General features: G+C 44.9%; 1 protein-coding gene, 1 long non-coding RNA gene and 1 other non-coding gene across 3 annotated transcripts in view; 1 reads left to right on the top strand and 2 right to left on the bottom strand.

Annotated features, from left to right (window-relative positions):
- LOC142803883 (uncharacterized) overlaps positions 1 to 13,253 on the top strand; it is a 334,011-nt gene that overhangs the window by 171,016 nt on the left and 149,742 nt on the right. The window lies entirely within an intron of this gene.
- The window catches only part of LOC142802641 (uncharacterized), a 121,392-nt gene that overhangs the window by 101,981 nt on the left and 6,158 nt on the right, over positions 1 to 13,253 (bottom strand). Inside the window, exon 2 of the mRNA XM_075887626.1 lies at positions 11,173 to 11,385. Within this exon, the coding sequence (XP_075743741.1) occupies positions 11,173 to 11,385 (213 nt within the window). The remainder of the gene's footprint in view (positions 1 to 11,172; positions 11,386 to 13,253) is intronic.
- On the bottom strand, positions 5,998 to 6,070 carry TRNAT-CGU (transfer RNA threonine (anticodon CGU)). Its single transcript has one exon. It is a non-coding gene; the product is annotated as a tRNA-Thr (tRNA).

The raw sequence follows: 13,253 nt of genomic DNA, 5'->3' as shown, positions 1-13,253 counted from the left end.
GTGAGGCGGCATTTTCATAACTTTGGCAAGTGACGCAGTCTATCTGGTTTAAACGACGGTCACATAATTAAAACATGAACGACATATCGCACATCACACTTTTCACGACGCGGTGCCGGAGAGTTGCTTAAAAGGTGCGAGTGTGTTACATGTGTATGACTGATTCTGAGTCTGCAAAGTGCAACCTCTTGTTTCCTGTTACGTTTTTCAAGAGCATATCTTCCTATTCTTGGCTTACTAAGTGCACTTTGTTTTGATTGCTGCGTTTCAATCCTCTTGGCATTGCCTACACATTCGGTTTTGGGTTAGCGACCTCAAGTCCTCATACGAAATTACGACTACGTATACTGATGGGCAGAGTTCAGCGGACTTCGCCAGTCGGTTCACCACCTCATTGCCAGCTATGTTGCAGTGTCACGGAATCCAGCATTGCGTGACTTTAAGCTTGATTCTGTAGGCTGACATGTGGCAACTTAAAAGGGCATTAGTCAACGGACTTTTATATCTTTGCGGAAGACAACGCAGTCACTGCACTGAGGAGATCTGTGCATATAATGGAGGCTGGTTTTTTCATCTTTAAGATGTGCCTTCTAGCTACAAGTATTCCATAGCACTCAGCAGTAAATATGTCGGTATGTTCGTTTAATGTTGCAGATTCAGAGTACGCCGGACCATATGCAGCACATGCGACGGCCGGGGACTTGGAAGCATCAGTGAAGTACTCAGGACACCTCTATTTTGCCTGCAAGTAAATAAAATGCTGATCAATTGCGAATAGGAGGGCATGCTTTCCTACCTCTATGAATGACAAGTCACAATTGATAGCCCGCGTTTCCCACGGTGTCACACAGTCCTTGTGGGAGCTTAGTTGAAGATTGGAGACTTGCATGTGCAAATTTTTAAAGTGGGAGGCCACTCTGATGGAATTTGTTGGCGTAGCTGATGGTCGCGTCAAACCGACGTGGGTGTTTGATGTATCCTGCAATAGCTAGCGAGATAGGTGGTTGACATAGGAAGGCACCTTGGTGACATACTTGATGCTTGTGAACTTCCATCATCGTTCTAATGACCACCGGTCTGTCTGAACATACAGGGTGGCTGTTGAACTAGTTCGGAAAACACCACTAGCCAGAAGAATCCCATGGTGATGCATTGGGTCAAGCTTCCTAAGTGTGAATCTCGACGCTGATTCTGATACAACCAAGCCATAATCAATACGTTAGAGCGCTATACTGCTGAGGAGATTTAATAGACAATCACGATCTGTACCCCATGACCGATGCGAGAGAATCTTGAGCAAGTTAAAGGCTTTCAAGCGTTTCAATCGCAGATGCTTCATATGTGGGACAAAGCTGAGCATTCCATTCATTACAGCACAAAAAAATTTATGATCTTTCTTAGTAGTATTGGTGTGTTCATTCATTAAAATGTTTCCGACGGGCCCCAGGTCACGTATTTTAGAAAATTGTAAGCAGATAAATTTGCGAGAGTTATATTTTCAACCATTTGCGTCTGCCCATCTTGAGAGTTTGTTTACTGCCAACTGAATTTGATGTTCGCAGATGGCTAGGTTGCATGATTTGTAGCTGATCTGAATGTAATTTACACATAAAAAGCATGAAATTTTTTGAGGCATTAAAGTGCCTAAAAAGTTCATTTTAACAATTAAAGTGTGCAACAAAGAACACCATCTTGGAGACACGTTTTTCCTGCGTGAACCGCTTTGAAAGGACATTTCCAACGTGAAGCACGAACGTACGTTCAAAGAGGCAGCTTTTATTTGTATCGAGCACGTTTCCTGACACTTCAAGAGATTGTAGGTCATGGAGAATGCCATAATGCGATGTCGTGTCATAAGCCTTCTCCGATTCTAAAAATACAGAAAGGCAGTGTTGTTTGTAAATAAAAGCATACCTGCCACAGCATTCGAATGCTACTAGTTGGTCAGTTGTCGACCAGCCTGATCTGAACGCTGGTTGACGCCGGCCAAGGAGGTCATTATATTCAAAATATACATAAGGCTGTCGTTTTCAATCTTTTCAAATACCTTGCACAAGCAGCTAGTAAGGGTGTTAGGCCTGTAACGAGCACCAAGTGTGGCTTCTTTTCCTTTTTAGGGGATGGGTATAATAACTGCCTCTTTCCAGGTCTTGGGTAGCCACCCAGAGGACCGTACATTGTTGAACAGTAATAGAATGGCATCAAGCGTGTGTTCATGTAAGTGTTTCAGCATACCATATGCAATCCTGTCTGGGACTGCTGCTGAGTCGCCACATGTTGCTTGCGCTGCCTTCAATTCGTCTATAGTAAACGAAGTATTGTAGCCTCCAGCAGATGACCTTCTAATATGGCTGGGCTTATGCTCCTTAGCAAGGTTCTGTAGTTTAAAGGAGTCTTTATAATATGCTAAGCAGAAGATGTACTCAAAATGTTGGCCTGTGGCATCTGCCTGGTGTTCCAGTGTATCACCAGCAGTACTGACGAAAGGCACCGGATGAGTGTTCTGCTTTTGAAGTGCTCTTTGTTTTACACCCTATACTATACGTATCAGTGTAGGAGTTAACTGACGAGAGAAACAACTGCCAGCTCTGCCGCTTTGATTCTCGTCGGATACGCCTACCATATGCTTTTGCACAGTTGAAATTTATGAATTTGGCAGCTGCAGGGTACTTGCGAAATTTTAACCAAGCTGTGTTTTGTTCTCACGAGCTTTTTCGCACTTCGCATTCCACCAAGGCGGTCGATTGTTTCGCGTCTTGCCAGATATCTGTGGGATTGATTGCTCTGCGGCAAATATGATATGAAGTACGACCAATGCTTGACAGTCATCAATGTCTAGGTTTTCAATAGAGGAACGCGACAGTTTTGTATGTTCTCGGAATTTTATCCAGTCAGCATATCGTTCTATAAACCTGAATACAGTTGTAGTCGTCTTACTTGTACTTCCTCTGTGTTTTAGAATGACAGCAAAATGATCACTTGCGTAGAGGTTATGAATAACACCTCCCTCTGTGGTTGCCATGAGTGAAGAAGAGCCGGTAGCTAGATCTATTGCTGCGTATGAATTCCACGCTGCGTTCAAGTGTGTTGGTTCTTTTTTTGTTTACTATATAAGCGCCGGAGGACAAGAGGAAGTTTTCGATTGGGGAGCCTCAAGAATTTGTTTTTCTGCATTGCCATAGAGGTTCTGCGCATTAAAATCTCCAACCAGGAGGAATGGATGCAGGAGTGGGTCGACGAGTGTTTCAAGCTCTTTAATAGACAGGTGACAGTGTGGAGGGATATATATTGAGCACACAATTGTCTTTGGTCCAAAGATAAGGGTTCCTATTGCCACTACCTATAAATCAGTAACCAGAGTGAGGTTTTGAGACGGGAGTGCTTTCTGCACAACGATAGCGACACCACCGGATGAATGGGCAGTTCGGTGCCTGTCTTTTCAGTATACCACATATCTTCTTAGAAATTTAGTGTGTGTTGAGTTTAGTTCTGTCTTCTGCAGGCAAAGTATGTCAGGTTGGCGTTGTGCAAGTATTTCATAATTGTCGTCCAGGTTCTTCAGGAGATCTGGGTAGTTCCAGGGGCGTAAACTCTCGGCAGTCATTTTTAAGAATGAAGAAAGGAAGAAGAGTTATTCAGACTTCGCCGCATTTGTCAGGTGCCTGAACTGGACGGTGTCTTTCCCTCTGAGGCATTCTATTGGGCTCCGCTTCAATAGGAGAGATTTCATCAGCATCGGAGACGCTGAGAACGCCGGTGTCACATCCATTGCCCCCATGAACACTCGGAGGCTAAGGAGCGTTTCTCAAGAGGAACAGAAGCCCTCTCAATTGTCTGTGTCGTCCCGAGGTCTCATGGAGGTTGACCTGTGGGATTCGCATTTTCATTGTAGTCTTCGAAGTCTGATGGAGGTTGACCTGCTGGACTTCGAACGTTGGTGCAGCCTGCGGCTGCTTGGGGGGGGGGGGGACGAAATGTGCACGCATCAGCAAAGATGTTTTGCGTGCCCACCGTTACTAGACGCCGCCCAGCCCCCCAGCGTTCTACGTCAGCGTACAATCTTCCGGAGAAGAGCGAGACCTTCTTCCGGGTTTCAGAGAATGTGATGTTTTTCGTTACTTTTATATGTATAACTTCCTTTTCCCTTTTGAAAATTTCACGTGTCCGCGAGTACGCTGCGTGCGGCCCGTGACAGTTAGGGAACTCTGTTTGCGTGGAAGAACAGCTCTTGGTTGAGTGCTCAGGATCACCACATTTTGCACGTGTTTGTTTTTCGCGACAGGTTCAACTTATGTACGTACTTCTGGCATTTGTAGTACCTTCTAGGGTTGGGTAGGTAAGGGTGGACTTTGCAGTGGAGGAACGCAGCTTTCACACATTCGGGCAGGATGGTGTGGTTAAGTGTTAATACTATATTGGGTGGAACCACTTCTTCATTGTTCCGCCTGATGGTAATCTGACTCCTTGCTTTGGAAAGCCTTCAAGGACGTCAGTTTTGGTTTCTCGCATCAGACCACGTTGTCAAATGGCGCTTCGAACAGTGTTAAAACTGCGGTTGGGGTGATGGACACGTCCAAGTAGTCAAACTGCTTCTGTTTCAGAAGGGTGTTTGCGTGCTCTTTTTCACTTACTTCAACAAGAAGTTCACCGGATGACAGTTTCTTTGCATCGTACTTTTCCCTATTAGGTTAGCATGGGCTCTATCTAAAAGTAAAACCGACAGTCCTGCAACAGAGACGTTATCTGCAAAAACGTGTATGAGTAGAAAGCTCGTGAAGTGGTCACAATCGGTTTCGGTTCGCTTTGGAGCTCCTGTCAGTGCGGTTCCTTTTTGAGGGATTGATCATTGAGAAAGAGGAAGATTTTGCCATATGAAGCATTTGATGTTCGGCGGAAAATGTGACCACCCACCACCGAGCCCAACTCAGGGACACTAGAAGGTAGAAAACTTGAAGGCGCCAGTCATACATCGCCGCTATAACCAGATATAACTACCCAAGGTTCGGTAACTACACAAGGTTAACCCTAGGCGCCAGAAAATTCGAAAATAAACGGAAGATAGAAGATGGCCGGATAGATAAAAAGTAATAGATAAAGACAAAGATGAAAGAGGAGAGAGATAGGAAAGAGCGACTGCCGATTTCCCCTGCGTGGGTCAGCCCAGGGGTGCCATCTACGTGAAGGAGGTCCACAGGGGTGTGTTGCCTTTGCCGCGAGGCCTTAAAGGTCCAATCACCCGGCATCGGCTCAACCCCCAGCACCCGCCTTTCCCCGGACACGGCTCAGCGACGCACGGCTAGGCGTAGAAGGAAGTCGAAACCCCCGCGTTAGCTCGGGTCCGTGGTGACGCTAGCACCATACGCCTGTCTGTGCAGAAGCCCCTACGGGAGAAATACAACACTCACGCAATGTTTCTTTCCAAAGCATTTTAGACCGATGCCGTGGTTTTATGGTAGAGAACCTACTTGCGAAGCAGAGAGCATGGGTTCGATTCTCATATGAATGGAAACTTCTGTGGTTTGCATCTTTCTGCTTTTTTCGGTCACGTCAACTAAAATTTTTCGCCCATAATCAGTGACGTCAACGCCGATAATGCTTTCAACACCAGAATTTTTCTGAAAGAAGCTCAGTAATGCAACTGCGGTAAAAGTCTCATGGTCGACTGCTAATGCAAAGGTCGCGTGATAAGATACTGGCAGTTACCATCGGGATTTGATTCTGGCTTGAATGAACAGTCAAAGTATTTGGTACACAATGTAAAATATTGTATGCACTGTTCATTTCAGTATCATGCGTGTATATATATATATATATATATATATGTATATATATATATATATAAGGAAAAGAAGTGTATACCTAAGGGCTCGTTTTTCCGTGTTTTAACACAATATTAATGAGATATAACAGACAGTAATGCCAAGGAGTGTACAGGGGAAGTTATTAAAACCAATGGAATGTAAATAAGAAGAAAGAAAAGTGGATGAAAACATCACCAACTGTGAGCAGGAATCGAACCTACGACCTTCGAATTACGCGTTCGATGCTCTAACCACTGAGCTATCACAGCGGCCCTCCCTCCATCCACTTTTTTTTGGGTTTATCTGTGAATTTAGAAGTAGGAGCGACAGTCAGTGCCATCTATAAGCCAAACAACGAGTGTGAAAACACTCTTATGCGCATGTTTGGCGTAACGTAGCACGTGAGCTTATTATGAGCGGGCAGCTGAATAATTGTCCCTCTTATACAACCTAAACACACCAAGTCTGCCAGTACGAGACCCTCGTTCATTGAAATAAGGGAAAGAAGTGTATACCTAAGGGCTCGTTTTTCCGTGTTTTAACACAATATTAATGAGGCATCGAACGCGTAATTCGAAGGTCGTAGGTTCGATTCCTGCTCACAGTTGGTAATTTTTTCATCCACTTTTCTTTCTTCTTATTTACATTCCATTGGTTTTAATAACTTCCCCTGTACATTCCTTGGCATTACTGTCTGTTATATCTCATATATATATATATATATATATATATATATATATATATATATTGTTTGCAAAATTTGCTCTGAACAGTCCGTCAAGATTTTTAATAAATGGTCTCAAGGTGTTTAAGCCACCAGGGTGTCCACGAGGGACATCACAGCAGCCACTACTGTATCAGTGATGCCCGAGTCGGGGCGGGAACGTGGTGGCGTTCGGCCAGTTTTTGGGCCCTCTGGACTGCCTTTTGTTGGCTTCTGAGATTGGGGCTCCTGAGTGCCTCCTCTCCGTCGTACTCACTTATGAGAGGTTTTCGAGGTAACGTGGGACATTGCCAGAGCATGTGTTCAAGTGAACAGCACACGTCTGAGCACTCTGGGCATTGTGAATATATGTCCGAGTTGTAATGGCTGAGTTGGCCCAGTGGTGAGTACGATCTAGATTGTAGCATGCCAAAGGCTACCTCTTACGAGCACTCGAGCTTTGCCTATTGTAAAGGGTATTCGCTTCTGCTCTTTCGGTAGTGGGAAATAATTTCGTGCTAGGTGAGTAATGGGTCGTTTAAACTGTACGTCTGGGCACATGCAGCTCTTCGAACAACGCAATAAAATTTTCATTTGGCGCAATACCCTATTGCAAAAACCAGCGTCACTGGGTGCTAGCGTCCAGCGCCATGCCTGACTATGGGCCCAGTATGGCGCTGGTACCAGCGTCTCCCAGCGCAGGTACTAGGACGAGCAGCAGCGTCCCAGTACACTGCGCGAAACGGCTTCACAGGGTTAAAACGGGGGTGCCCACTCGCCATAAATAAACAAATATATAGGTGAAATAGCGCGCATTCACTATGAAAATAAAAATGAAAAAAAAATAAAACGCCAATCAACAGCATTCGAACTCACCACCTTCAGATCTTGAACCGAGTACGCTACCCACTATGCCACGCCTTTTTTTTTCTGTTTATTGCCTTCTTGATTACAGGTCAAGCTTATATAACAATCACTATCACACGTGTTTCATGCGTGACAACGCGTCAAACAAAGATATTACATCTTCATTACAGTCGGTAGTCTTATACACATCTCGCACTTTTATAACAGCTTCCACGAAACACTCATTAACGGATAGAACTCTCACATCACAGTGTCTGTACGATAGCATACTACGCCAAACCGAATGAAGACCAAGTACAAATATAACATGCAAATTTTGCACAGAACTATCACAAGGCAAAAAACGAATTCCATATAAAGTAAGAAGTAAATCTTTTTTTAAAGTCCTCTGTAAAATGTCCCAGAAGAAAATAGCGTTCTTACAATCAATAAACACATGTTCAATGGTCTCAGGTTTGTTACACAAGAGACAGCTGCTTCCCCATGGTACATATATCCCTCTCTCTTCAAGCCACGTTTTTACTGGCAAGGTTCCCGTATGAAGTTTAAAAAAGAAGGTTTTCACATTGGGTGGTATACACATGTTTTTCACTCGCTTTAGTACGTCATGACCATATGCTTTTTCATACCTTGAACGGTACAGGGGCACAGGAAAAACATTCTGTATTAGGTCTTTCATAAGGCGCTTTCTTTTCACATAAGTTAGGTAATCTATCGAAAACCTCGCCCTTAAGAAACGATATGAGAACACAACTTCGCGCAAGAACGGGGACAAGGTGTGTCGTTCTCGCCTGTCTGAAGATACAAAGAAGTCAGGCATGTGGTGTAACAGCGTTGTTTTAAATAAAGAACGTAAAAAAGAGTCTCTCTGGTCTCTAAGGAGCAGGAAACGTGATATTACTTGGTTAAGAAACAGATGGCACAGAGACAGCCCTTCTTGCTTAACTCGCCGAAACAAGTTCGTTCTACATGTTCTCTCCCACGTAGAGCTCCAGATGAACGTGGCGAATATCCTGTGGACTTTGTGAATGGTTTTACGCTTACAACTAAGTACTTGTAAAAGGTACATAATTTTAGCAGCCAGAAACACGTTGCATACAGCTGACTGAGAGAAAATTGACAAGCCACGACCGCCCCATCCTTCGGCGATCGCGCGCAGTTCTTCAGCCTTTTCAAGCCAAAATGCTTCACTATCTTGATACCTGTCCAATGGTACCCCTAGGTAACGACTAGGCGTCGTGAGCCACTGAATATTTTCAAAGGAACTGGGCGTAAGGATCCAATTACCATGCCATAAACCAATGCTTTTTTCTTTGTTCATTAAACTTCCACTCGTGTCACAAAACCTTTGAGTGATTTTTAATAACGAAGTGGCACTCTCTCTATCAACTGCAAAAAAGGCAATATCGTCGGCGTATGCAAAAACACGCACTTCACATGACTGCAGCCTGAAACCATTAATCCCTGCATGGTGAATTACTTTCTGACACAATGGTTCCAAAACTATAGCGAAGAGCAAAGGACTTAAAGGACACCCCTGGCGCACGTAGGAAAGTACTTGTATGCGCTGTGAGAGTTCTCTATTTACAATTAAATTTGTGGTTGAATTTTTGTATGCCAATTTAATACGTTTACATATGATCGCACCAAGACGAACGTACTCAGCTAGCATGAAGAGTATATTGTGTGGAACCATGTCGAAAGCCTTGGCTAGATCAATTTGCAACATAGCTACTTTTAGAAGCGCAGCGTCACAATACTCCAAAATGCTCCTGACAACATGAATATTCGTGAATATGCTCCTACGCTTGATGCCGCAAGTCTGATGTGACCCGACCAACTTGTATATAACTCCTTCCAACCTCCTAGCCAGAACTTTCATAAACACCTTATAATCTACGTTTGTTAGCGTGATTGGCCAGTATCCTGTCACTTTGCGTAAAAAATGTTGCTCTTTCCCTTCAGAAATCAGCACGGTGTGTGCTCGATTAAAGAATGGAGGCAGAGTTCCGCGATCTAAAGACTCTGAAAAAACCACATGTAATGCGGCGGCCATATCCTCCTTGAACGCCTTGTAAAAGGCGGCATTGATACCATCTGGACCAGGTGATTTGCCCATGCCGAGATCATCGATAGCCTTCTCAATTTCCCCTATACTAATAGACATTTCCAATAAATTTGTGTCCTCAGCATTAAGTGTCGGCATTTATATCAAGAACTCATCTAGAAAACCCGGCTCCTTTAGTTCGCGATAAGCAAACAAGTCCTGATAATAGTTTTCAAAAGCTTTCATAATATCTTTATGTTCTTTCAATATTTTACCATTCCATTCTATCTCTAGTATGTCGTGAGCTCGAACATATGCCTTTTCATCTGACAAGGCTCGCTTTGTCGGGGCTTCACCCACGAGGTATCTCTCAGCTCTTGCTCGTATAGTTGCGCCTTTATATTTATCTTCTTCAAGACATTCAATTTTGTTTTTGACAACCTGCAGTTGATGTGTGAATAAGCCCGGGTTTTCTGCTTCAATATTCACCAAATCATTTAGCTCTGCCCTTAGCTCACGTTCCTGTTTTCGAGCTTGATACTGCATGTAGCAACCACACTCTACTGCATTCATTTTTATCTTTTGCTTAAATAATTCCCATCTTTCCGTGGCACTCCTTTCTGCGTTTTTGAAAAAATTCTCGATTTTCTTTTTTGTCTTATTTACAAACCCTCCGTGCGTAATTATCTTAGTATTCAGTTTTCATGTTTCCCATACAACCTTCTTTTTGCACTTTCTACCTATCTCAAACAAAACTAAGCAATGATCACTGAAGGAAACAGCATAAACGTCATAGTTCTGACATAAAGGTACTATCTCAGAACAAACATATGCTCGATCTAGTCGTGCGTGACTCGAACCTTAAAAATGTGTGAAGTGCTGACGACTGCCACCCATCGCAAACAGAGCTACGTCATGTAAAAAGGACTTATTAAGGCTGTCTCTAAGCAAACCAACGCTTTCATCACCTAATTTAGCAGTATACGTGCAATCTTCTTGGGTCAAAACACAATTGAAGTCACCCAACAGAATCACACATTTCTGACATTCAAAGTACGCTTGCATTTCCCGAAAAAACAAACATCTGTCTCTCGAATTTGTAGGTGCGTATACACAGATAACTCTAAATTTAGTGTTCCCGTAACAAAAGTCACACAAAACAAAACGCCCATGTAGGCAACTTTTGACATCTTCCACTACAATACCAAGAGAGTTCTTGACAAAAATAATACATCCGGCTGATGCTCCCACTGCATAGCTCACACACGCATTGTACCGCAATGAAAATTCTGCTACTAAGCTATCAGTCGCGTCCTCAGTACTAACTTTAGTCTCCTGGACAGCGAGCAAGCCAAGGTCTTTTTCTTGCATCAAGCGTTTCAACTGTTACTGTTTGCGACGCGTTCCTAGACCACGTACATTCAGCGTACCAATGCGTAAAGGCGCAGTCATGCTAGCCATGTTGATGACAAAGATGGAAACTACAATGCTGCGCTTACCGTGTCTCGTATACCGTGCAGTGGGAAAACCGGGGCCTTACGCGTCTAGATCCTGTCCCTGAACCGGCGACGATGACGCCGACCGGGTTTCGAGGGCATATTTTTTACTCTTAGCGCCCGTGACGCAATGCCACAGACGCTCCGGGCGTTTCAGGTTGCGTTGCGTGCTCTCCACTCGGTAACGCTTGCCGCGTCCCGTGGTCGCTTCCGGAGACTTTGTGCTGGCTTCTGGCGTAGCGATCTCGCCACTGGTACCCATATCTTCCTCCATCGATTCTTGAATGTCCTGCTGGCCACCTGTTGCGACCAACTCCTCGGATTCTTTCGTTGAGTCTTTGCCATCTTGCGTTGTCGCGTCGGCTGTCTCTTCTCCAGTTGCCTGAACCGCGGCGTCGGGTCCCTCAGCGTTGCTGCCAGGGGCCAACTTCTCAGCCTCTCCGGCGTTCATTAGATTATCGTGGGCGTCGTCTGTTGGCAGCACGGTCTTCGTAACTCTGGCATAACTCCTGACGCAATCTTGATTTTCATGACCAAACGCTCGGCATACACCACAGCGGGGAGTCTGGCAGTCTCGTCGTATATGTCCTTGCATGTGACACCTTAGGTAAAGCGGTGCCCGACCCGGGGCCACAAGAAGGACGGTGCCCCCTCCAATTTCAAAAAGGTGCGGCAAGTCTTCTAGCACCACGCCTTCCTTCAGTTTCAGTCACACCACCCTCGTCATCGATATCGCGTGTTCAAAGCCCGCGGCGGTCCAGTTGTCGTTGGAAACCTCCAGAACTTCACCAAACTTCCTAACGCTTGTCGAATGCTCTCATTCGAGACCGCAAAGTCAACCCAGTGGATTTTCACGGTTACATCATGTTGGATAGGGTCGATGATAGCGCAGAAGCCACCCTTGACTCGGAGTCCACCTGTTTTGAGTAATGCATCTTTGTCATCCTTGCTTCGCATCTTCACCAGCCAGATGTGATTTATCTGGAAGGCTCCAATGCCAGTGATCGCCTTGATGAGTCCCACTTCTTCCAACGGAGCCCGAACGTCTTCTAACCGGTATGGTCTTTTTTCCAAATCCCCGTGCAGAAACACACACTCTTCCATACTGTCACCTGACGGCAATGTAGGCAACAAAAACCGGTAATCCGATGCTGCAGAAGGGAACCTAACAGCGCGGCCAACAGCGGCCGCCGAAGCACCTCGCACGGAGCGAGCCATCACACGTCCGTCTCCCACCGAAGCCGAACGCGGAGTCCACTATGCCACGCCTGAACGATGTTCGGGGTTGTAAAACGACTATTTATCCGAGGAACACACCGTTCAACTTCATGTTTATAAGTCGCACTGTCATGACTGACACAATATTCCTTTCCAAATAACAATTGCGTCTTGATTAGACAGTAACGACCGGCTTCCGGGCACCGAATGATGTGCGAATGATGTGTGAAGAGCGCAGAGTTTTTTTGAAGCATCCGCATCTTAACTCTAAAAAATCTCAAACTGACTGGAGGAGTAGCCACAGATTTTCAGCTGTTGCTGCCGATTGTTCTTTGCTTTAATAGTCGATTCTCGCACTTGCTACTGGTCAGCATGTACAGATGATTTAAATGTCTTGTTATGTAGATATCCGCAAACACACAAGTGAATATTGAGTTTTTTTCCCGCCCAAGCGACGAAGTAGCAGTACACATTCGGCGTGCAAGATTACATATTTGCAGTTATAACGATACCTGCAACTTAAAAACCATCGATGAAATGGTTAATGCAATCCGCTGGAAAAGTATGTTAGTATGTTGGTTCACTAACGCGCACCAAATTACCGACTCGAAATTGCGTGTTCTTACAAACGAGTCAGAGAAGTACCTGCTCCTGCGCTCAGAAGGAAGCTTTCGATGACAGCCTACGTTGCTGAAAACACGACACATCGATCGTCACCGCTCCTTGTGCGGGCTCCGCACAAGCGAATAAATGGTTGGTTTAGGCTCAGGAATGTCTAAACTGTACTTTACAGTCATTATTACACTTTAAAATTGTGCCTGATTAAAGTAAAAAGCGCCGGCAGTATGTACACCGACGCGGCCGGCACGATAGGCTTCGCAAGGACGGGGCGCTGGGTAAGGCTGCTTTTGAAGCAGCTGAGTTGCGATGCTTGAAGTTTCTGCATTTGAGCTTTTCAACTATTCTAACTGTTACCTAAACTGTTACTGAAGTAAGCGGAAAGTCAATAAATGCCAGAAATGCATTTACGGAGCGGCGATACCGTGCGACAGCAGTTTTCCTGGCCTCCGCTGGCAGTATACAGCCGGCGTGCCAGTGTGCAGATATATACAATTATATCA

Source organism: Rhipicephalus microplus, chromosome 3, assembly GCF_043290135.1.
Source record: "Rhipicephalus microplus isolate Deutch F79 chromosome 3, USDA_Rmic, whole genome shotgun sequence".
Taxonomy (NCBI): Eukaryota; Metazoa; Arthropoda; class Arachnida; order Ixodida; family Ixodidae; genus Rhipicephalus; species Rhipicephalus microplus.
Note: the sequence above shows the minus strand (reverse complement) of the source record. Positions and strands in the feature narration are given on the sequence as shown.